At 31.6% G+C, this 24,975-nt stretch overlaps 2 protein-coding genes and 1 long non-coding RNA gene across 3 annotated transcripts; 2 read left to right on the top strand and 1 right to left on the bottom strand.

Moving 5' to 3' along the window:
- The first annotated feature begins 9,761 nt into the window (after window positions 1-9,761).
- On the top strand, window positions 9,762-10,665 carry LOC128295157 (uncharacterized). The gene is made up of 2 exons (XR_008285479.1): window positions 9,762-9,806; window positions 10,499-10,665. It is a non-coding gene; the product is annotated as an uncharacterized LOC128295157 (long non-coding RNA).
- Window positions 10,666-15,281: 4,616 nt separating this feature from the next.
- On the top strand, window positions 15,282-18,506 carry LOC108456707 (auxin-responsive protein IAA11). The gene is made up of 5 exons (XM_017755318.2): window positions 15,282-15,844; window positions 16,757-17,082; window positions 17,356-17,491; window positions 17,992-18,053; window positions 18,133-18,506. Exons 1-5 carry the CDS (start codon window positions 15,492-15,494, stop codon window positions 18,183-18,185), a joined length of 930 nt encoding a protein of 309 aa, XP_017610807.1. The 5' UTR covers window positions 15,282-15,491; the 3' UTR covers window positions 18,186-18,506.
- Window positions 18,507-18,672: 166 nt separating this feature from the next.
- LOC108456703 (MDIS1-interacting receptor like kinase 1) lies at window positions 18,673-22,261 on the bottom strand. Its single transcript, XM_017755313.2, has 2 exons — window positions 19,279-22,261; window positions 18,673-19,189 (listed from the first exon to the last, which is right to left on the bottom strand). Exons 1-2 carry the CDS (start codon window positions 21,962-21,964, stop codon window positions 18,783-18,785), a joined length of 3,093 nt encoding a protein of 1,030 aa, XP_017610802.1. The 5' UTR covers window positions 21,965-22,261; the 3' UTR covers window positions 18,673-18,782.
- Between the last annotated feature and the right edge of the window lie 2,714 nt (window positions 22,262-24,975).

The following is a 24,975-nucleotide window of genomic DNA, read 5'->3' as shown; positions in this document are numbered from 1 at the left end:
GATTACAATGTTGGTGTGGGTCGGCTATGTTGGGTCTTGAAACAGAGGGAAGCAGAGACTCTTTTTTTCTTTTTTGCTTTCCTCTTTTGTGTTTCTCTCCTTTAGTCTATTGCTCTCACTGTTAGCTTTTCAGGCCCTCCTGTAATTTCATGGTTGAGAAACTAAAAACTTGAAATAATTTCATTAAAAAAAAAAAAAAACTTAAAATTGAAAATGGTTTAATCTTACTGATTCGAAGTAGCTAATTCAAACCCTTATTTTATTTATCAACATAAATGATTTGGGACAATGAAAGACATGATGGCAACAAATACCAACTAAAGCAGAGGATTGGAGGTGGGAACATATAAATGATTCCATTCAAAACCCGTGTGCTTTGGTTTTAAGGTTTTTATTAGATGAGATGATAGTCCGACGGGCCCACCCTTGTCGCCTTGTCCTGCTTCTTGGAAATCCCCATTTCACAACTAGGTGGTTTTTATTTATTAATTATACTCTACTCCTTGTACTTTCTTCACCTTTCAAATTTAATCTCTTTTACTTCTAATTTTAGGAATTTTTTCTTCCCATTCAAATATATTAAGTTTAATCACTCTCTATGCAGAATTTTGTTTGTAGTAATTTGGATATATCCCTTTAAAAACACTAAAATTTTTAAACTACACCTTTCAATATTCAAATTTAACAAACGTGTTTTATGAAAATGGACTTTGATTTTTTAATTTTTGAAATTAAAAGTAGACTAACTAAATCTTAAAAATTCAAAATGCATAACGATTAGGCACAATAAACTCTTTATAAAGTTTTAAAAAAAAAATCTTTATCCTCACATATATGTTGAATGGTAGATGTTTAAACTTTATTTAAAATTACATTTCGACCACTCAACTTTCAAAAGTTACATAATAGTCACTAACATTTTCAAATTGTTACATTTTTTATCACTCCCTTGTTAAGACTTTTTAAAAAGTAAAATTGCACCTTAAGTCAAAAGGGTGAATACCTAATTTGGTCCTTGAGATATAGTTAAAAAAATTATTTTTGTTATGAATATCTTATTAAGTGGATGTCCATCATGATCAAGATAAAGTTTTGATGTACTTTAAATTCTAATAGTTATTACAATTAAATCTCTACTTCTTTTATACTTCTTATGCCTATAAATAAAGACTCCGATGAAGCATTGTAATCATCCCTTTGATTAGTAAAGTACATTCTCTGTTGCTTTCATATTTTCTTGTCCTTTATTCTCTCCATAGTAATAAATAAGAGAACAATGTGAGTTCTCAAGATAACTCTTTAAAGGATAAAGATAACTCATGTTATCAATATATGATATGAAATATTATTGGCCACATATGTGGCATATACCCAAATATTTTGTTTCTGTTAATATTCTTTGGGGAAGGATATGAAAATGTAAGAATGAATTCTATCATTACAGATAGAAAATATTTATCTTATTTGGTATTGAAACAAACAAATATTATTCCAATATTTGATAGTACAAAATTAGTTGAAAGTTCCGAAGAGTTACTATATCACTATTTAAAAAGCACAAAATTTGTGATGGTTAATGCATTACTTTTAAAAGTTATTTGTAATGGATCTCATATTAAGATTATGAATGAGGAAAAGATTATATTTCATATGAATAAAAAAGGGATTGAGTTATTAATTTATAATATTTATGATATTCTTTTGTCATCATCCTTATTAAAAGGTTAAAAGTAAAATATTTGACTGTGAAAGATATACCTATGAGCAATAGAATATGATAATTCTATCTAAAACTTATTATGGTTGGATGCACCTAAAGTTGCAAGTTTTTAAAAAAAAAGCGTGAGTATAACTCTATAGTATTCGAATAAGTTCTCAATTAAAATTATGTAGTAAAATATTACTAATGAGAACTTACAAGAGAAAAACTTATATATGAAAAGTCATTGGTTATGTACCTTGTATACCGGAAAATAGATTTTGGGCATTTGAAGATTTTGGCATATTCCCTGAATCGAATACTGCATACAATTATTTGGAAATTATATTTATTGACTTGGTGGCATTATAGACTTCACATTGATTTAGACATTTTCAGTAGTAAATGTCACAATAGTACTTATATGTGGATACAAATTAAAAGGAATGATAATAAAATTATCAATTTGTTACAACTTAGTACAATTGAAACATTTGTTAAAGTAAACCAGAAGTTTACTAATACAAATGTGTCTACTACTTGGTGTGACCAGTTAGACCATCCTGGATTGTATATGATGCGAAAATTAATTGAAAATTCATATGGACATTCAATTAAAGAATCAGAAGATTCGTTAATTTAAAGAATTCCCATTTGTTGTTTGTTCTCAATGAAAATTGATTATTAGAAACTCACTAGCTAAAGTTGAGATTTAATGTGTTGCATTTCTGAAATGAATATGGGCCCATTCATCCACCATGTGGATGATTTTGATATTATATGATTTTGGTAGATGCATCTGCAAAATAAGCACATGAGTTATCAACATGCAACCTGTCGTTTGCAAGATTGCTTGTTTAAATGATTAATTTCAGATTATGCAATTAAAATAATTCATCTTGCTAATGTTGGTGAGTTTACATCCCAAGGTTTCAGTGATTATTGCATGTCAATTGGGATAAAAATTGAGCATCCTATAACTCATATTCACACACAAAATGATTTAGTTGAATTGTTTATCAAATGCCTCCAACTAATAGTTAAACCATTACTTAAGAGAACAAAACTTTCTATTTCAGCATGAGATTCGTTCTTGTACTTATTTACATATACGCATCAAGCCAATAAATTATAAATACTCCCTACTACAATTGATTTTTGATCATTTCCCATCTTACAATTTTTTGATGTACGGTATATGTTCCAACTGCTCCACCACAACTCACAGGTCATAATAAGAGATTGGGAATGTATATTTATATGAGTCTCCTTATAATATCTTTGAGCAATTAATTCGATATTCAATTGTGACATGAGTTGTCAGTTTTCCCAACATTAGGGGGAGAGAAACAATAACTTGTAATGAGTTAGGGGAAGAGTAATTGAACTAGAAGTTCAATAAGGATAACTCATTACAAGTTAACTGTTAGATGTATTTACAACCTTAATGAGAATAAACAAGTGTTATATACCATCTAATATTTTAATTTGAATCAAAGTCCCAGTAGGATAATCAGTTAGAATAAATAATAGATTGATCGGTTCTAAAGATGAAAATTACTCTAGATGGTCATATAGTGGAGGCGGGTGCTCTAGAAGAGACCCAAGGCATAACTAATAAGTAAAACTTCAGAAAGGATTCAGGTACCTGAAACTGAATTTTAAAATAATGAAAATAAGAGATCACGATAAGTTATGTCAATTAGAGAAAATGTGGAACCGAATAATAAAAGTGGTCGACAATGATTTTGCATGCAATATTAATATTGAAATAATGACATAAAAGGAGGATCGTGAATAAATCTATTGAGAAATATAGATATTGAATAAATTAATCAAAATAGAAAGACTCAACTCAAGTACAATTAAATTCAAGGAGTTTTTGGACCAGTAGTCCAAATATCTAAAGGTATAAAGCCAATAAGGGTGCAATTGAAGTAGTTTTGCAAAAGCGGAATAAAAATATGAAGTATTTCGCTAAGTCCTGGCATTAATTATGAAAAAATATAATATTCTTTTGTGGTGGATGCAATAATCTTTAGATATATTATTAAATTGACAATTCATAAAAGATTTAACTTGTGTCTATTGGTTATTGTTACAACCTTTTATGAATCACTATATAGTAAAGTTTATATTAAAATCCTTGAAGGATTTAGGATGCTAGAAGCATATTGAAATTCTTGAGAAATTGTTCATTTATATGAATTGAAATAATTTGAATATATGTGGTAAATTTGATTTAGTGAATAGTAGTTGAAAAAGGATTATAAAATGATCCAAAATACCTATTTGTGTTTTTATAAAAGAATCATGATTAAAGTTTATTATGATTATTGTTGAATCTCCTGAAGAGATCAAAATATATTTCTCCAAATTTCCCTCACTCATGATTTTCAAAAGAATAGTGATATAAATGGTTACCAATACATTCAAATAGTCATTTGAAAAACTAGTATTCAAGATTGAATACGTAGAATATGAGAAAATATGTGATGTTTTCATGAGGGGGAGTAAATACGCATTGCACTCTTTTTCCCTTAATCGAGGTTTTGTCCCATTGGGTTTTCCTGGTAAGGTTTTTAATGAGGCAGCATATTATGCATATTATAAATTGTGTACTCTTTTTGCTTCATTAGATTTTTATCTCACAGGGTTTTTCCTAATAAAGTTTTAATGAGGCATATTATCTATCAATGGACATCCAATGGGGAGTGTTATGAATATCTTATTAAGTGTATGTCCATCATGATCAAGATAAAGTTTTGATGTACTTTAAATTCTAATAGTTATTAGAATTAGATCTTTACTTTTTTGATATTTCTTATGCCTATAAATAGAGACTCTGATGAATAATTATAATCATCCCGTTGATTAATAAAGTACATTCTATATTACTTTCATATTTTCTTTGTTCTTTATTCTCGTCATCTCTCTTTATTTTATAACAATTTTGATATTTTAAATTTTTCTTAATAATAATTGTAAAAGAAAAAAATCTTAAACTAAAATTATTAAATATCTATAAAAATGACAAAAAATTTATTTTTAAATATAAAACTATTTAAAGATTTATAAATCTAAAATTTTTAAAACTAGAACTAAATTTTTTAAACTAACGTTTTTACAACTTTTACTATATAAAAAAATCTTAAAATTTTCAAACTGAATTTCATTTTGTTTTTCGCTGTTGTTGAACTCCTTCATTCATATCAAGAACTTTGTAATAACTCGATAATCACGGATAATCGAAAAGTGTATTTTTGGGTATCCATTTTTGTAAAATGGATTCGTACATATTTATTAAAAATATTTACGAAGTTAGTTATGTGGTTAGTTAAGTCTTGGTTAGGTAAATTTACTTAAATTAAAAGTAATTAAGTATAAGGACTAAATTGCATAAAAAGTAAAAATTTAATTATAGATTAGAGAAAAGTGAAGTGATTAAATAAGATATTAAACCCTAATTAACAATTGTATGGTGATTGTGTCTGCATGTGTACAAATAATATATATATGTATATAATAATATATGAATACTTAATATTTAAGTATATAATAATATAATATATTATATTATATTATTATAATAACTAAAAGAATAAATAAAATAAATAAAAGAAAAGAGACAAAGAAACCAGAAAATTGAAACGAAACTGAGGGAAAAAGGAAAGAAAAAGAAATTAGGGTTTTGAAGGGTTCAAAGCTTAATTGGTAAGTTAATTTAGTCCATTTTCTTGTAATTTTTATGTTTTTAGAATCCTAGAACTAAATATTACTCAACCGATGTCAAAATTTTAGAAATTATTGAGTTTTTAAATGTTGTCTATGTTGAATAATTAGAGTATTAGGGATTAAATTGATAGATTTTTAAGTTAGAATTGAAAAAGGATTGAATTGTGGAATAAATTGTAAATTTTGAGTATTAGGGATTAAATTGTAAAAATTAAAAATTTAGGGATTTGAGTGAAATAAGAGAGTTGAATTTAGTTTAGAGTGGAAATTAAATGAAAATATAGAATTAATTGTGAAGAAATAAAGTTAGTCTCAGTTTAGGGACTAAATTAAAATTTAGGTAAATGTTGAATAAAAATTTAAAATATTCAATGTGAAATTGAATTGTATTGTATTGATGAATTTTAATTGTTTCAATTTCGTAGCTAACGTTGTGCCGAAAACTTCAACTAAGAAAAGAAAAGATAAAGTCGACAAGGAGTAGCTCGGAAATTCTGGTTTGTATTTCTATAATTCGAATCTAATAATTAATTGTTGTATTTTGATTTAATAATTATGGTAAGTGATTGAGGTGGGTAACTAGAATTTTGATATTGAATTGAATTTATATGAATTTGTGATTAATGTGAAATGTGGATATTGGATATTGATTCTTTTTTAATTGTGGAATTAAACCCTATTAACTGTATTAGACTGAGTCGGATATAGATGGCATGCCATAGGATTGGAATAGTTCAGGGATTCTTCGACCTCGAGTCGATGAGACACTGGGTGTCAATTTATTACTTCAGATATATTCGATGAGGCACTGAGTGCCAAATTACTTCGGTTTAGCCGATGAGACACTGGATGTCAATTTATTACTTCGAATTATCTGATGAGGCACTGGGTGTCAAACTGGTGTGTTTGGTTGGATCTGCGTATCCGTTCGAGTTCGAGTCGTGTTAATAGGGGTAATTAATTGAAATTGCATTATGATTGATATTAGATGATATTGCATGTGAAATGAAAATGAGACAGTGAATTGAAATGTGGATTGAGACACATGAATTGTGTATTCATGAATTAGATATGGAATGAACAAAATTATTGTTTAAATGATATGTGTATTATATTGTGAAAAGCCATTTATATAGCAAATATGAGAATTGAGATATTGTGAAACAAATGAAATGTGATATGGTTATTGAAATTTTTAGATTGTATATTTGTGATTTCATATTTTTTTTATATTCGAATTATAGAAATACCACTGAGTTTATACTCAGCGTACGGTTTTGTTTTCTGTGCGTAGGTTAGGACTTAATTTTGATTGCTGATTTAGTATCAAACAACGATCCCGATCTTAAACGTGGTGATATTTATCCTTTTGTGTTGGCATGTACCTAGGATGTCTAAATGTTAATCATTTTGTGGACTGATTTTACATAAGGTTATAATTTAATATTGGTTGGTTATAAATATATATATGAGTATGTGTTTATGTTTGAGGCTATAGTATGGCATGTTTAAGTTAATGTTTAAATGAACATGTTATAGGTAAATTAGATTGAATTTAGCATGTTTACAAATTAGATTTATATGATGTCTTATTGATGTGTTTCGACGATAGAATTTTGGTACCTATAAGGGTACATTGGTTAGATAACTAGATTGATTGTTCTGACATGTTTTGAATGCATTTGATCTGAAAAATTCGGTAATGCTCTGTAACCCTATTTCGGCGACGACTAAGGGTTAAGGGTGTTACAAACTTCATGTTATTTTACTCATAAATTGTTTTGCAAATTTTATTTTGTTTTATTTTTGTCTCAAAGCTCTAGCAAAATACATCTCAATGCAATATTCGAGGCTATTTCACCTAAATGACCCAAAAAAATAATTAATTTCATAAATGATCTTGGTTCAAAAACAATCATTCAAATAACCTAAAATGAACAATAAACTTGGGTTGGGGGACTTAATAACCAGCACCACTTAATTTTCAGACACAATCATTGCCTAACGATTGTGTCAAGGGTTCAAAAAATATTTTTTAGATGCTGAACACTAGATGGTCGGCATCCATGTATTTTTATTCAAACCGTAGCATATTGGTATATATTTATACTAGTATTTAAAATTTATTTATTTTTGGTATAGGACACTAAATGGCCAGCACCACTTTTTAATATAAAAAATTATTTTTTTGGGTTCTAGCACATTGATGGCCGGCATCTAATTTTTTGAGAACCAAAAAAAGTTTTTTTGTTGCTGGCACACTAATGGCCTACACCCTTGTACCGGATTAAAAAAAATTGGGTGTTGGGACACTGATGGCTGACACCTTTGTACCAAAATTAAAAAAAAAATAGTGTCGGGATACTGATGGTCGGCACCCCCAGTACCTCGATACCAGTATCAAATAGGTGTGATGTAGTGAATTGCATATGGGAGTTTTTGGGTGTGTACCATCATAGTTGCACTCCCACGCACTCCCCAAAAAAATATTTTTTAAAGCTAGTATAAAGGTGTCAGCCATCAATGTCCCAACACCAAATTTTTTTTAATCTAGTACAAGGGTGCTGACCCTTAGTGTGTCAACACCCAAATTTTTTTTTTTTGGTTCTCGAAAAAGTAAGTGCCGACCATCCCTTTCCCCTAACCCAAATTTTTTTTAGTCTAATAAAGTGAGTGTCGACCATCAATGTGCCAGCACCCACAAAAAAATAATTTTTTTGTATGAAAAACTGGTGCAGGCCACTTAGTGTCTAGCACCCAAAATGTTTTATTATATTGTTTAGCGTCACAAGCATTACTAACGAATCAAACAATTAATTTAATCATAATCAACATATAAACTAACTAATAACATTATAAAATACAGGGGAAAGTCACGACAATCTAATACTTTCATACTAGATTCTTATACATTCGAATAATAGATTATGCTATGCATTTGTAAACTTGGTTTTCCACTATTTACACTTTTATCACTATTAATACATTGCTAAACTTAGTCTTCTACTGTCTACACTCTTATCACTATTTATCCATTTTTGAATGTCCGAATTTGGATACATGTAAGACTATTCCAATTATTAGCATCAGAGTATTGGTCCATACTTCATCTACGATAATCTTTTTAATTTATTTGCAATGATGTTAGTGGAATGCACTTAATTTAGGTTTGCTAATCCACCTCAATTCAGAGTAAAAGTTACTCTTACAACCACTATTACTGTAACGGCCTAATTTTCAGTGGTGTCGGAAATGGTGATTTGAGATCACTAAATTCGACAAATAAGATTGAACAAGATAGTAATTTAATATTTATGAGTCAAGTAAGAATTTAGAAGAATTTGTGAAATGGTGAAATTAGTGAATTAAAAGAATTTATTAGGTCAAACGGGTCAAAAATGAGGTATCGAGACCTCAAAGTTGAAAATCGAGCTATAAATATTTTTATAAATATTTATGGAGTGTCATTGAGTTAGTATTAAAGTTTCGTTAGAAAATTTTAACGTTTGGATGGCTAATTAATTGAAAAGGATTAAATTGAAAATAGCACAAAATTTGTTAAATTGTGAGTAAATAGCTTAAGTATTTAAAAGATGGATTTAAAGAGCAATTAGACCCAAAGGTTAATGGCTGGACGGTTTGGGTATGAAATAAGCAAGAAAACAATGTGAACAAGGGCAAAATTGGAAATAGATAAAAGTTAATAGTTAAATAATGATGTAATTGAAAAATCTAGACATTTTCTTCATAATTTCTCAGCCAAAACGCCATAGAAGGTCTGTAGAAAGCTGGTTTTCATATTTTTACATCATGTGAGTCTAATTCTTGCTTTTTCTTGATAATTTTTATGTTTTTATGACTTTTACAATTAGGTCCACTTGTAGAATTCATTAGTTTTTGATTTTATGGGTGAAATTGGAAGTTAACCTGGATGGATAAGGAATTTTATGATGAATTATTATGAAATTTAAGTTCTAATTTCATATTAAGGTGGTTTTATTAAGTGATTTTGATAGGAAATGATATTTAGGACCTAATTGTGAAAAAGTTGTGAATTGAAGGTTGCTGTTGAAATTCAGAATATAAAAGGTTTTGAAATAGTTTATAATGATAAAATAAAGTGTTAATTGAGAAAAATTAGTTCAATTGATGGGTGAATTGAGTAGGGACTAAATTGTGAAAATCAGAAATTTTGGGGTAAAAGTGCAATTTCGAAATTTGAACAGCATAAATTGTGAAGTGAAATAGAAATCAAATAAATGCTAATGAGTAGAAATATTTTACATTATAGATCAAGAATCCAAAGAAGAACGAGGAAAAGAAAAAGTTGCGAATAGTCCCAAAATTTCAATATCTTCTACAAATTAGCCGGGTAAGTTCATATGGTTGAATTTAGATGTTTATTTGTGAATGATTGAAGTTTATAATGTATTATTATATACTGAATTTGTTGTGGGATTGTGTAGATTTTGTTAATGAAAGAATAAATGTGGAAATGCAAATTAGGAAAAACGCAGGATTGAGTACGTTCAGTATCGTGACGTGTGATGAATTGATTGGATAAGACCATGGTTGTTCCATGGCAAAGTGTGAAATGTAGGTATGGTATTATCCATACTGAAATGTGAAATGTAGGTATGGTATTATCCATACTTGAAATGTGAAATGTAGGTATGGTATTATCAAATCCATCTTGAGTTAAGAAATGTAGGTATGACATTTCCCATACCGAAGTTGAAAATGTAGGTATGGTATTTCAATGAGGAAAACCATACTGAGTTGTGAATCGTGGCATTGAGCAACGACGTACTCAATTTCGTAAGCCGTTTCCTAATTTGATTATAAGAAATAAAAGAGAAGTGATCCAAATGAAAGAGATTGAGTAGTTGTTACTGTTGAGCTCAACTATGTGAATTATTATAACAATGGTTGTGAATCGTAGGAAACTTTAGTAAATGTTTTGGTATTGTTTGGAAATATTATGTTTGGTAAGCATTACTTTTAACCTATGAACTTACTAAGCTTCAATAAGCTTACTTGTGTGTGTTTAATATTTTTATGTAGATTGACTTGAAGTGAAGTGGGTAGATCGGATCAACACAACAAAGCACACTATCCAGATCAATTCCGGTAGCTTTTGTTTTATGTTTGAAGATTTATATGGCATGTATAGAGTTTGAATGAATTGAAGTAAAGATGTTATAAACTAGTTAACAATATTTGTACTAAAATAGTTTTCGGTAAGTAGCAGTAGTTTGACTTTGAAAAATCACTAAAATAGTAGAAATGGAATTAAATAATTAATAAATTATGGAATCGAATCTCGATGAGTCTATTTTCATATGGAAGAAGCAAAACAGGTATATGAGCTATATTTTATGAGATGTTTAAATTTTTATGAAACAGGGCCAGAGCAATTTCTGGATCCCCTGTTCTGACTTTGGAAATTCACCATAAATTTTACAAAGATAATTAGAAGTCATACTTTATATGTACAGATTCCTTATTGAGTCTAGTTTTATTAGAGAGAAACGGAATAGTCATTGAAGCTCTGTACAGAGAGATATCTGATTCGTAATACACAAAGGTCAGAGTAGTCAAACCCTAAAACAGGGAGATTTTAAATAATAAACTGTACTAATTGGCTTGACCAAAATTCTAGAAAAAATTGGTAAGTAGATATATGAGTATAAATTCAGAAAAATTTACGGATTTGGATTTCGAGTTTTATAACTCGAGATATGAATTATTTAGCAACTATGACACAGTTGGACAGCTTGTCTGGAAAGTGTGATATAAATTGTTTGAATTTGTTTAAGTGCTCAAATAAGTTTAGTAATGCCCCGTGCTCGACTCCGGCGACGGTCTCGGGTAAAGGGGGCGTTACAATTACAAGTCTACGGAACCCTAAAAGTAGTTAAAAATAGACAGGGACTAATTTGAAACAATTCTGGGAGTTTAGGAAATAATTACAAAAATTTTGATTTCAAGGGTCACACACCATGTGCCTCACATGCCCGTGTGTCCAAATCGTGTGCCTCACACGCCTATGTGTTCAGGACTTGTGTACAGGACGTGTGCCTCACACGCCTGTGTGGCCGGGCCATGTACCTCACACGGTTGAGACACACGCCCATATCTCAGGCTGTGTAACTCTCTGACTTGGGTCACACACCCATGTGTGTTGCCCGTGTGTGACACACGCCCGTGTGGCTAGACCGTGTGCACCCAAAAGTACCTTAAAACAAGTTTACCATTTCCTATTTACTTGGACACTGAGCAACTCAATTACCAACCGTTTAACCTATTCAAAACACGATTAAACATGCCCAAAATACACCAAATTATCACCTAATATGCCTAACCAATGTACCCTCATTAGTACCACATTTTATATGTTCAAATACATCAACAACACATCAAACATTCAAGACTTTCATTCATATCACACTTACCATATTTGAACTAACTTTCAAGCTTTTAAAGTTACCAAATATGAAGAAAAGCATATACCAAACATTATGCTAAGCTACCAAACTTTAAACTATCACATACCAAATATAAATTAGGCTAGCATACCAACATAATCTCAACCACAACCATACACACATTTAACCATCATTTCACTAGCAACTAAATTAACAAAAGCTTATAAACGATGTCAACAAAAGACTCCCTAGGTACATGTCATTACAAAATGAACTATCACCACACTTGAGCTCGAAATTTGTGATTTGATGTTGAGTCGGTAATAATTCAAACAGCACCTAGCTTGCGCACGGAAAACAAAACCGTATGCTGAGTAAAACTCAGTGGTATTTCTATAATCTGAATAACATAAACTTGATATAAGTATTTAAAATGCAAAATGAATCAAATAAGCTATGTTCATGTGTTTCAATTCAATAGTATAATTTTTGCTCATTCCTTATTCACATATACTAAGATTTTCATATGTTCAAATATATAAGTATATATCAATGACATTTTATTTAACATTTAAATACATCATCTCATGCAATAGCATGATTCATTTCTTTGATCAATACTTGAATTCATTCAAGTTTCACATCTCAATTCATCATTTCATATTTGATTTCTCATCTCATAATCATTTATCATATTTGCCATTTCAATATTTTCTCATCTCATATTCATTTCTCATCTTTGCCATTTCAATATTAATCATATAAATTATTATTTTACTTTTCCCTCTTAACAGGACACAGATTCAGACGGATACATGGATCCAACCAACACACCAGTTTGGCACCCAGTGCCTCATTAGATAAATCCGAAGTAATAACTGCGCCCAGCGCTATATAAATTGACACCCAGTGTCTTATCAGTTAAACTGAAGCAAATTGGCACTCAGTGCCTTATTGACTCAAGTTTGAAGTAATCCCTGAACTCTTCATATTCTATGACATGCCATCTATGTCCGATTCAGCCCGGTACAGTTAATAGGGTTTCATTTCACTTTTCAAATACAACCAATATCCAATTTCATGAATATATATATCATCACATATAAGTATATATTCAATTTGATAATAATCACATTTTTCTCAATACACATATATTCATAATCAATATATTTCATAATATATTAAAATCAGTCCATTTTATTTCAATTATGAATTTAATTCAATTATCAAGTACCAAAATACTCACCTCAAATACTTACAATATGCAAACAATTATATATGCAATAGTCTACTATTTAATTCGAATTATAGAAACACAAACCGTGACATTCGAGTTATTTGACGTCGATTTTATCCTTCCCCTTTTTACTCGAAGATTCCGATACGATGTTAGCTATGGGATTAAACAATTAAATCACATTAATATTAAAAATTTCAATTTCACATTAAATTTCAATTTTTACACTATATTTTGCTTATTCTTCAATTTAGTCCCTAAACCGAGACTAATTTTAATCATCACATTTAACTTCATATTTTAATACTAATTTCACTTTAGACAACATTTAGCTTCCTATTTTCCAATTCAACCCCTTAATTTTGAATTTTTTACAATTTAGTCCCTATTTCTCAAAATCAACAATTAACTCCACAATTTAGTCCTTTTCCATTTCTAACTTAAAAATCTATCTATTTAATCCCTAATACTTAAACTATTCAACAATTTCAATATCTAAATCTTGAAAAATATTAAAAATTACAATACGGGTTGAGTAACCCTAGGTACCGAAATTTCAAAAACATAAAAATTACAAATATAGGGACTAAATTACACTAACCAATTTGAGCTTGAACTTCCAAACCTCTAGCGCGGTGCGTTCTCTTCTCCTTTTTCTTTCTTCTTTTGTTTTATTTGCATGTCTCTAGTTTCTTTTCTTTTATTATAACTTTAATTTTAATTATTATTATAATATATATACATTAATGTTAACACACACATATATATAATATATACATGCATTTTACTAGCCATATTCGGCCACCTATACACAACCATTTATTAAATGGTTTAATTGTTATTTTAGCCTCTTTAATTTATTTCAATTTATAATTTAATTTTTATCCCTTACATGATTTAGTCCCTGTACCTTAATAACTTCTAATTTCACAAAATTCACTAATCCAAGAATTCATTAGCTACCCAACTAACTTCCTAAATATTTAATTAAATATTTACAAGTCCAATTTACGAAAACGGAGTCTCAAAAATATGTTTTCTGACACCCTCGAATATCGAGTTGTTACACTCTACTTCAATTTTAACCCCATAATTTCTTTTATATAATTCCAATTATTAGATTATCTGGGGTTTTAAGTAACTTTCAATTTTAGAATTTTTAAATTTATAACAAAGTGCTCTTCTTCTCCAAAACCACCATTTCTTCTCTCAAATTTCAAGTTAAGATTTTACTAAAGGTGAAAATGAAAACATGCCTAGGATTAAAGTGAATGGGTATTTAATGTTTTTTTTTCTTCCAAAAGTTCAAAAGCAATGATTTTTTTAATCAGATTGAATATTGAAAAATTAGCTGTAAAATTTTTGGTTTTTCCTTGCCGCGATAGATTTTTATATTTATTATTACATTTTTTACAATTATTATAAAGAAAATTTTAAAAATATAAAAAAGATTTTTTAACTACAAACTAAGGACCAAATTAGCTAATAACCCTTTAATTTCAGGTGCAACATTACTTTTTAATGAAAGTTACTAGTCGAGTTGATTGACAAAAATGTAACAATTTGAAAACACTAGTGACTATTATGTAACTTTGAAAGTTGAGTGACTGAAATATAATTTTAAATAATGTTTGGGAATAGTTGGTGGAATTTACCCTTATGTTTATGGCTATTTTAAGGTTAAGCAAAATATTTCCCTAAATTAGGAAAAAAGAGAGAGAGAGAACACTTTCATATTAAAATAAGAAGGAAGGCAAAAGAATAAAATGAGAGATTCCTATTTTCCAAGAGGAGCATATCATTTATTAGCCTTTTGTTTTGATGTGTGTTGTTTATTTGCTTCACAACCATTATTAAGAGCTCAATTCTAAACATAAAAACAACAAACTCTCCAAATTTTCTTCTCAAGGTTCCTGAGAAATTGAAGATATAGTCCTAAACTATTTTAAAAATGCTAATTTGGTCCATGCTACAAAGCAAGCTAAGCAACTTGGGTTAAAAGGAAAAAAGGAAAAAGAGTTTGATGGAGGCACATAATAACAGCAAAGCAGACAAGGTAGGGGCCCAACTAATGACTACAAACCCCCAGCAGCAGTACCACCACCTTACCCAACACCTTCCCAACCTAACCAACCTTTCCTTTAAATCTCTTTTTATTATTATTATATATATTTTCTTTCTTGTTTCCTTTCATTTTCAGTTTCCCAATGCCCCCACAAAACTTTAGCCTTAGTACCCCCCTCTCAAATTCTCCTTTCTTTCTTCCTTTTGCTTTTTTATAATTTTCCCATTTTTCTTTGTCTACAAAGTTGCAAGCTTTACATGTGATTTCTCTCTTCTAGACTTATAAAGGTTTGAAACTTTGGTTGAACCAAGGAGGCTTTGATTTCCAATGCAAGGAGGTGGTGGTGGTTCTGAAAGTGGGTCTTTGTCTACAGTTTCAAGGGAGGACAACATGGTGGTGTCCTCAGAGGATTCTTCATGCCCTGATGAGTCTGAGTTGGAGTTGGGTCTTGGTTTGTGCCTTGGTGGTTTTAAGATGCACCAAGTCTCAAGAGGTGGTCAATTTGCTAGGATTTTGACTGCTAAGGATTTCCCTTCTGCCATTTCTGCTTCTCCATCACCTTCTTCATCATCATCATCATCATCTTCTTCTTCTTCTTCTTCTTCTTCTTTAAGTAGGGCTAATGTCACAGCTGGGACCAAGAGGACTGCTGATTCTGTGGCTGCTGCTAATTCCTCTAGGTATGCTTTACTTTCACCCTTATTGTTTATTATTGCTTCATTAGGCCGGCCCTGACATGAATTATTCTTATGTTCTTGGATATAATTGGTATTTCTATTAATTTATCTGCTTTACTATAGTTATATTATAACATGTAGTTACCTTTATAGGGTATGTGTGTCATCAATTACAAAAAAATGGTACCGCAAATCCAAGATCAGGAGAAAGACAGATAACAAAAGGAAGGTCAAATTAGAGTCCTCCATTTAGGCTCCAAAGAAAACTTGTTTTTAAGTTGAATGTACTAATGTTGTCAGTAGATTGCAATTAGAAAGATATATTCATATGATTATTCATTCAGAAAGGAGTTGGCAAGGGAGACAACTTTATTGGTAGGTTGTTGAGGATTTGGGAGTTTAGTGCTTCATCTTATTTTGATGATATAAATGTTGATAGATGAAGCCTACTTCCTGGTTTTCGTACGTCATTCCGGATTCAATATATGATCCTATTTGCTTGGTGATGATATTAGTAATTATCTCTGGATCAGATGATTGCAACTGTCTCTGTACCACACTCCCAATATTTATATAACTGATCCAATTCTAGAGTTCTGCAACCAAGTCTTAAGCACAAACTTCTCTCAACCCAAAAGAGGGAAGTCCTTTGGGCCAAAAATTGACATGTGCCATCGATGAATAATACACCATTTTATATGGAAACCTGCATATCTCTGGTGCCTTAATAACTAGGCTCCATCTTTATTGACAGGTTTAATGTGTATATTTGTTCTTTCAGGGTAACCGTTTTGACACTTAATGATTACTTATCTTTCTGTTAAGTTATTGTGGAGATTGGATGTTAATAACATATTGGGAGCTTTTAGGCCTTTTCTTAATTTCTGTTATTTTTTTTTCTTAAATTTGGAACAGTCAAGTCGTGGGATGGCCTCCGATCAGAGCTTATAGGATGAATAGCATGGTTAACCAAGCAAAAAACCAGACCACCGAAGGATTTAACTCGACAATGGAGAACCATAAAAGTGAGACCTCTACGGTTGAGAAGGGTACTACTGGCATTAGCAGCTACCATAATAGTGGCAATGCTAAACTCAGAAAATCCCTGTTTGTGAAGGTGAACATGGACGGAATTCCAATTGGAAGAAAGGTTGATATGAATGCCCATGAATCCTATGAAAAGTTGGCAAAAACTTTGGAAGATATGTTTCTGAAAACCACTCCGAATGTCAATCCAGCAGGTGAGATTTCCTTTCTTTTTTCTTGGTTGTGGGGATGTCCTGTACTATGTGAATATATGGAATTTAACTGAAGTGATATAATGGTGTATTTGTAAAACTCGCACTACTTGTGCATTATGCAAAACGTGAGTGTGGACATGCACGAAGCTAATTTGACAAGCATGTCTTCTGTTTCTCAAGTATTGTATCAAAATAGGAAACAGTAGACTGGAACTTTGAGAACTTTTGTAAGTGTTTCTCTTTTACGAATGTTGTCATGATTTTTGTGATTAGGATCAAGGGCTCTAGAGCTTGGTATGATGAACAAACTAACAAGATCCTCAAAACTGCTGGATGGATCATCTGATTTTGTGCTCACTTACGAGGACAAGGAGGGGGACTGGATGCTTGTTGGGGATGTTCCTTGGAAGTACGTATAGTTTCAGTTAAACGTGTTGCTTTACATTTTCATTTTCCTATGGTTTTGCTCACATGAGATTTATAAAACCAACTACTGTTTTGCTTTATCTCCAGTTAGGAAACCAAATGTAGGATCTCCATTAGTTTCACTTTGCCTACATGTGTTGAATGAATTTTAAACTATGGAAGTGCATATTCTCTTTTAGCTGTATATATAGTTGCATTTATAGGATGCCCTCTGCGGTTCTGAATAAAACCGGAGGAGAGTTAAAGAAAAAGCTTGAACTCTTCATGAATGCATCTTTCCTCAAGTTCCCCCGAAATTAATATATTCTCTAGAAGACTTGCTGTATATATCTTGGTGAGTCATCACTTCCGGTTTGTCTCTTTTAATTGTAAACTGAAGTGGGTCAACTTAGGACTTCATGATCATAACTTGGACAGATGCATTATGCATGGAAAGTTGTTTTCTCTTGACACTTATTGTGAATCTTCTCTGGTTTGCTACAGGATGTTCCTTTGCTCCGTGAAGAGGCTTAGAATCATGAGGACATCCGAGGCTACTGGATTGGGTATGCAAATTCATATTCTCTCCATGTTTTTGTAGGTTTTGCTTCTTATTCTAAGGTTGCTTTAAATCATAATTTACAGCTCCACGATTGCACGAGAGGAACTGCCAGAGACAAAGAAGCAAGCACATCTAGAATATGCCAGCAAACATACAAATCAAAATGGAAATACGGAATAGTTAAGCCACTTTGACTGAGTAAAGTTTGAACTCCGAAGACTTGGTTTGTTCTCGATTACAATATTATTTTGTTACATGTTTTCGTCAACCTCTCAATTACAGTCTTGAGGAATAGTTGCCATACTTATTGAAAGGCACCAATATCTCAGTTTTCAATATGTAATATTATATTATACGAAGGTACCCAGTAAATGCTGTAATTTTTTTGTTTCTGTAAATAACACAGCCATTGTTACTGTTATTTTCAAAAGCAAAAAATTGAGAAGAATTCTCAGAACTGCTTTGTATGGCTTGTGAAAAAAAGGCTGGATATTCCAAGAATTAATCTATAGATGTTTACTACTACAAATACATTTGACAATGAGAGTCAACAATTTCAGGTACTATGGGTTTAATCTTCTTGCCTGACACGGGAGAAATCCCAAGCTTGATTTATCTGTTAATTTCCTGAACAACAATATGAACCAGTGACTACATGCATTAACAAAAAACAATGCTACATACAGAGAAGAATATAGTTTAGTTTTGGCCCAAAAAACCAAAAGGGTGGGTGCTAAACGTGGCCATTTACAGGTGATGTGCTAAACACGGGGATTTCTTTGTTAGATGCATTTCCGCCATTGTTGCTACTGCTTTTTCTTCGGGGCTTTGCCTCCACAAGCATTGTAATTACATCCCTCATGGATGGTCTGTCTTTGGGGAGCTTGGCAGTGCAAAGAAGTGCTATCCTAGCAACTAATAGTGTCTCTTCTTGAATGTGCCTACAGTTTCCTAAATTGGGATCTAATGCCTCTTCTAAACTTTTGTTATCTCTAAATTTTCTCCGGATCCATTCCACTATGTCTACGGATTCTCCGAACTCCGGGTCTAAAGGCTTCTTTCCAGTGAGAAGTTCCAGTAAAACCACCCCAAAGCTGTAAATGTCAATCTTTTCATCAACTTTCAAGGTGTAACCATACTCTGCAACAGTCAATAAATATGGAATCATCAATGATTATATAAACCGAGAATGAGATCCATTGAAGAGAGCTGTTAATTTGTAAATTTACCAGGAGCTATGTATCCATAAGACCCTGCCACCATTGAGACTGTTTCATTCTTTCTCACCATCATCCTTGCCAAACCGAAATCTGCAATTCTTGCCTCAAGGTTTGCATCGAGCAGTATGTTGTTGGACTTGATGTCTCGATGTATAACTGGCGGATGACAATCATGGTGGAGGTAAGCAAGCCCTTGTGCAATTCCGAGTGCTATATTATAACGTGAAATCCAATCTACTAACAACCTACCAGCTTGCTTGCCGTGCAAGGCTTCTCCTAAGCTGCCATTTTGCATAAACTCGTACACTATCATCATGCTAGTGTCATTGTGAAGAAATCCCAATAACCGAACTATATTTCGATGCCTTAGCTTCCCTAAGAGATTCACTTCTCCGATGAAATCATCACTGTTTCCTGTCTCGATGTCGGTTCCTGATTTCCATAACTTTTTAATTGCCACAGTTGTGTTCACCTGCGGCATCTCAGCTTTGTATACAACACCAGTGGCTCCCATTCCGACCACGTTTGATTCTTTAATACAGGCTAAGATGTCGGAAGCTGTGAAATCCAGTCTTTGAAATGCCATTAATCTCCATGGCCATTCTCCATTGCCTTCTCCAAACCTTCGTTCAAAGTAACTGCTGTTCAAGTACCAGTTTTTATACAGCAACCGCCCACCAATAAATAAGATTCCAGCTGCTAAAATTGATGAGATCCCAATGAGCCACCCTGCAATAATATGCTTTGCTCGCAAGCTTCTCTGTCTCGATGACATCGGTGAATATCTGTTACATGGAGGGAGAACACCACCACAGAGGCCAGGATTGCCAACAAGGTCATTGGGATTGATTGTTCTTAGCACACCATTTGCAGGAACGGGACCCTCAAGTTTGTTGTATGAAATATTGAGCATTTCTAGAGCTGGAGAAGTTCCAAAATTATCAGGTATTCCACCTGTTAGAGAGTTGTTAGATAAATCAAGAACAGCCAATGTCGGCATCATAGAAATCGATTTTGGAATATTGCCGGTCAATTGATTATTGCTCAGATTTACAGTAACTAATTTCTCACATGAAGCAACGCTAGCTCGTATACTTCCTGTAAAATGATTTGTTGAGAGATCTAGCACAGAAAGTGAAGGGCAATCTTGAAACTGATCTGGGATTTCACCAACTAAGCTATTGTTCGAGGCAATAAAAGATTGCAAACTCGGGATCGAAAAAATGCTAGAAGGGAGAGAAGATCGAAGGCGATTACTCGAAACATCGATAAAAGAAAGTGATGTAGAAGAAGCAATATCATCAGGGATTTCACCAGTGAGACTGTTATTTGCCAATTCTAACCTCTCAAGACTCCCAAGTTTGCCAAGTCCAACAGGAATGGTCCCCGATAAATGATTATTATGCATTCTGACTCGAACAAGTGACGGACAATTCGATAAGCTGACTGGTACTGGACCTGAGAAAGCATTGTTGAATAGAATGAGCTTGGTGAGATTGCCTCCATCGCACAAGGTTGCCGGGATTTCACCCGAGAACGAATTTGACGATATGTCCAACCACTGCAATGGTGAACTCTTGCCAAGGTCAACCGGTAATGGCCCTGAAAAAGAATTGTTCCACAACTGGAGCACCTGCAATTGTGTCAACCCTCCAAGTCCAGCCGGAACCAAGCCTGATAATCGATTGCACATCAAGTTCAAGAGCTTCAAATCCTTAAGCTCAGCAATCTCAGCAGGAATTTCACCAGATAAATGATTATCAGACATATCAAGAAGCTGCAACGAAGTGATGTTGCCAATGGACGATGGAATCTTGCCTTCCAAATTGTTCTTATACAAGAAAACGGTTTCTAATACTTGGAGCCTCCCTAGTTCAACAGGAATCTCACCACTAAGGTTGCCAACTGCTAAATCCAGATACTTGAGGTTTGTAAGGTTACCAAACTCCATTGGTATCCCACCTTCAAATCCATTATACCCCAGAATTATAGTCTCCACTGATGAAAGCTGCCCCAGCTCTCCTGGTATGTAACCAGTAAGATTATTTCCTGAAAGACCAAGAAATTTCAGCTTCTGCAAGCTCTTGAAAGACTTAGGAATAGAACCCTGGAAGAAACTTCCTCTCAGGTCTAGAATCTCCAATGAAGTAGCATTGCCAAGATCCTCAGGGAGAATCCCTGAGAAGTTGTTGCTTGAAGCATTCAACAAAGTCAGTCCGGAAGCCCTTCCGAAACCGGCAGGAAAGCTCCCAATGAATAGATTTTGGCTCACATCAATGCTGTTGAGTGTGGTGAGATTGGAAACAGATATGGGCAAAACCGACGACAGTTGATTGCAGGACAAGTTGAGAGATGTAAGGCTTTTAAGGCGTTGAATATCATCTGAAACTCGTCCACTGAGGTTCATATGGGAAAGATCAAGCTTCTCAACTGACCCATCAGTGTTGCACCATACACCAGTCCAGTTACATTGAGCAGAATCCTTGAGACCCACATTTGCAGGCAACCTCCAATCATGGAGCCTATCCAATGGATCAATGAAACCAGCTTTAATCGACAGTAAAGCCAATGCTTCCTCATTCAGGTTGGAGGTTTCAGACTTAGCGGTGGTGTCCCATAAGAACAACAACAGAAACAAAAACAAATGGAATTTCAACTGCATAATATTGTCCTTCTTACAAACTGCCATCATCATCAATCTCTTAGAACACCATTTTGAGTCATTTGTATGAAAAACATTGAGGAAGATTAGTTATAATTTGAAAAGAGGTGTTGGGGTTGTGAAATAGCAAGTACTGACAGAGGAGGGAACCTTTCCATGTTAGAGTTAAATTAAAGACAGATCATCATCCCCCATCATGTCCTAATTAATTGAACACAATGTCTGTGAGTGGGCTAGTTATTCGGTATGATTGAATGGCAAGGAATCTTTCCATGTTATGGGGTAAGTATTAAGAAAGACAAAAATCGAATGGCCAACATTTTATGTTCTTTGCTTCAACATCTTTTCATACCTTATTTGGATTTCTACCGCGGATAACAATCTATTATCTATATCTTTTTTTCATTTTCATTTTCATTTTCTACTATTAATCCTTTTATTATGCTTTTCTCTTTCCTAACCTAAATAATAACATTTCAATCTTTTGCTATTAGTCCTATGTTCATCATTTTAGTTTCTACACTTTTTCTAACACATAAATCTCAAAATTTTACATCAATTTTAATTTAATATGTAATTATACACGTGAAAACTCTACTTGAAACTTTAATTTTGATTATTTTATTTTTATATTGGATAAATATAATTATTTATTTATGCATTATATAAACATAAAATAATCTTATATCAATTATTGTGTTAATAATGTATAAGAATTGGATCAAATCAAAATTTATGTATAAAATCGTACAAAATCAAAGTTCATATATATAATTGCATATTTAATCATAATTTATATATAATTTTAATATTTATCCCTTTTTTAATTCTAAACTTTTAGTCTTAAACATCAGTCGTTAAATTCATTAACATAGTAAGTAAAAATAATAAGTTGACATAACATTAAGCACGTGGCAATATTTTTTACATTAAGATTTTAAAATTACAAAATTTAACAACCATAAAATAAAAATAATCAAATTAAAATATAAATATCAAATATGTAACTTATGCATTGTATAAGAAGACACTCAAATATCAATACAAAGCATTGATATTAACAGTGAATAATCAAATTTACTGATCATCTCAAATTAAAGTTTAAAGTACTTGAAAGTTTTAAGAATTAATCCTTAAAATGTTAAAAAAAAAAAAAAACTAGAAAAAGGAAGTACATTGCCTAATAATAAAGTATCCCAGGTCTAGAAGTGGACTGGAAAAAGCTTTGGTATCCAATGAAAGGCAATAGCATTCTTTTTTTCTCTCTTAATTAATTTTGAAATGAGAAGAGATAGTTGGAGAGAAGAATGCATGTGGACATATTTGTCCCTTTAGAAACTGTGAACCCCAATTTCATTATTAAAGAAAAAGAAACTCCAAAAACTCATTAACTATTCTTTCATTCAGATTTTCTTTTCTCTTTTAAAAAAAAATAAAATTATATTTTTATTTCTAAGAATTTAGTCTTTTATTTTTAGATTTTAAAATTCAGTCTAATTATTAATATTTTTAAAATTATTTTGTTAAATTCAAGTTTATTACCATATCATTTTTAGTTTTAAAATGTCACACCAACATATTTAACAAAAAAAAAAGTAATATTAACAATTGTAGAAGGAGAACACAGATTTGAGTGTGGTGAAGTGCATTTATCTTCCTATTTAAATGTTTGAGAAAAGTTATGTATAATTTTGAACATTGTATAAAAAAATAATAAATTTTAAAATTTAAAATTTGAAAAATAGGACTAAATTTAAAATTTATGAAAAGTAAAAAGAGTTATGACATATTTTAACCAAAAAGAAAAAAAAAAAAAAAAAGAAGGGGGAGGAAGAGAAGAGAGGGAGAGAGTGGAGTTCACCAACCTCCATTTTCATCATCTAGAGAAAAAACCAAATCAATCAGAAAAGGGGAGTAATGTCAGTGTCACATGGCAACATGTGGGGGTGATTCATCACTACCTGCATTTCCTATAACTAGCTATTGCTTATGTTTTTGAATATGGATGCCATGTGAACCTGCTAATTTCCTAGTATTATTACACACACACATTTGGGTAATTATTTATCCATTTCCAGTTGGTGGTATAGTAATGGTATAAAGTAAAGGGTATCTAGGAATATGTATGATGAAATGAAAGCTGACATGCTGCATGTCTACCCACATGTATGCTATACCTAAACTACCATTTACATAAGGAACTAGATCCAGAATAAGGCAAAAATAAAGGGGTTAGACTATCATTTTCTTTCTAATCTAACCATCTACTTCTACTTGTAAATGTATTATAAGAGGACCAATACTTTTTTTTTTCTTTTTTACTTGCTTATCTCTCTCTTTCCCTAGTGATAATTGTTTAAATGTATAAAAAGAAATTTAATCCATAATTTGGTACCTAAATTCAGTATTTTTAAATATGATATGTGTTATGTTTTGATCCAATATGGTACTTGTATTTAACGAAAGTTAAATATTTTGGTACTTGGAGATAACTTTTAGTGTTTAATTAGGGTTTTAGAGTTGATTTTATAAAATATCATAATTAGCAATAAACTTCCAACAAATCAACCCTAAAACCATAACACATCCATGGAACTATATTTTACACACTAAACACAAAATTAAACAAATTCATAATTAACATTGATTTTATTCTAGATAATATTAGCAATTAACTTTCATCAAATTAATCCTAAAACCCTAATTAAATACTAAAAAGTTAATATATAAATTTTGTCAAATATAAATACCAAATTAGACTAAAAACATAAATATCACATTAAAAAAATGTCAAACTCGAATAACAAATGATATATTAAGCCATAAATGTATAAAAATTAAGTCATGTATAATGTTGAAGATGCTAATTAAAATGACACATTCATAAATTTCGAGATCTAGTCATTTTATCTTCAATATTTAAATATTTTTATTTTATTTTATTTAATATGATAAATTCCCATGAATTAACACGTATCTATTTTAGGTAGGTCCCCCTTCCTTTCGACCTTAAGAAGGCCACAAAAATGACTAAAAATGGAGTC

The sequence above is a fragment of the Gossypium arboreum genome, chromosome 7, assembly GCF_025698485.1.
Source record: "Gossypium arboreum isolate Shixiya-1 chromosome 7, ASM2569848v2, whole genome shotgun sequence".
Lineage (NCBI taxonomy): Eukaryota > Viridiplantae > Streptophyta > Magnoliopsida > Malvales > Malvaceae > Gossypium > Gossypium arboreum.
The sequence above is the reverse complement of the archived record's forward strand: the minus strand, read 5'-3'. Positions and strand labels throughout refer to the sequence as shown.

Excerpts from the sequence above, each read along its gene's own strand:
- LOC108456707 (XM_017755318.2), top strand. The coding sequence starts at position 15,492 with ATGCAAGGAGGTGGTGGTGGTTCTGAAAGTGGGTCTTTGTCTACAGTT. Across the intron at positions 17,492-17,991 it reads GTTGGGGATGTTCCTTGGAA|GATGTTCCTTTGCTCCGTGA; the intron begins GTACGTATAGTT and ends GGTTTGCTACAG. Across the intron at positions 18,054-18,132 it reads ATCCGAGGCTACTGGATTGG|CTCCACGATTGCACGAGAGG; the intron begins GTATGCAAATTC and ends CATAATTTACAG.
- LOC108456703 (XM_017755313.2), bottom strand. The coding sequence starts at position 21,964 with ATGATGATGGCAGTTTGTAAGAAGGACAATATTATGCAGTTGAAATTC. Across the intron at positions 19,190-19,278 it reads TTATGGATACATAGCTCCTG|AGTATGGTTACACCTTGAAA; the intron begins GTAAATTTACAA and ends TGACTGTTGCAG.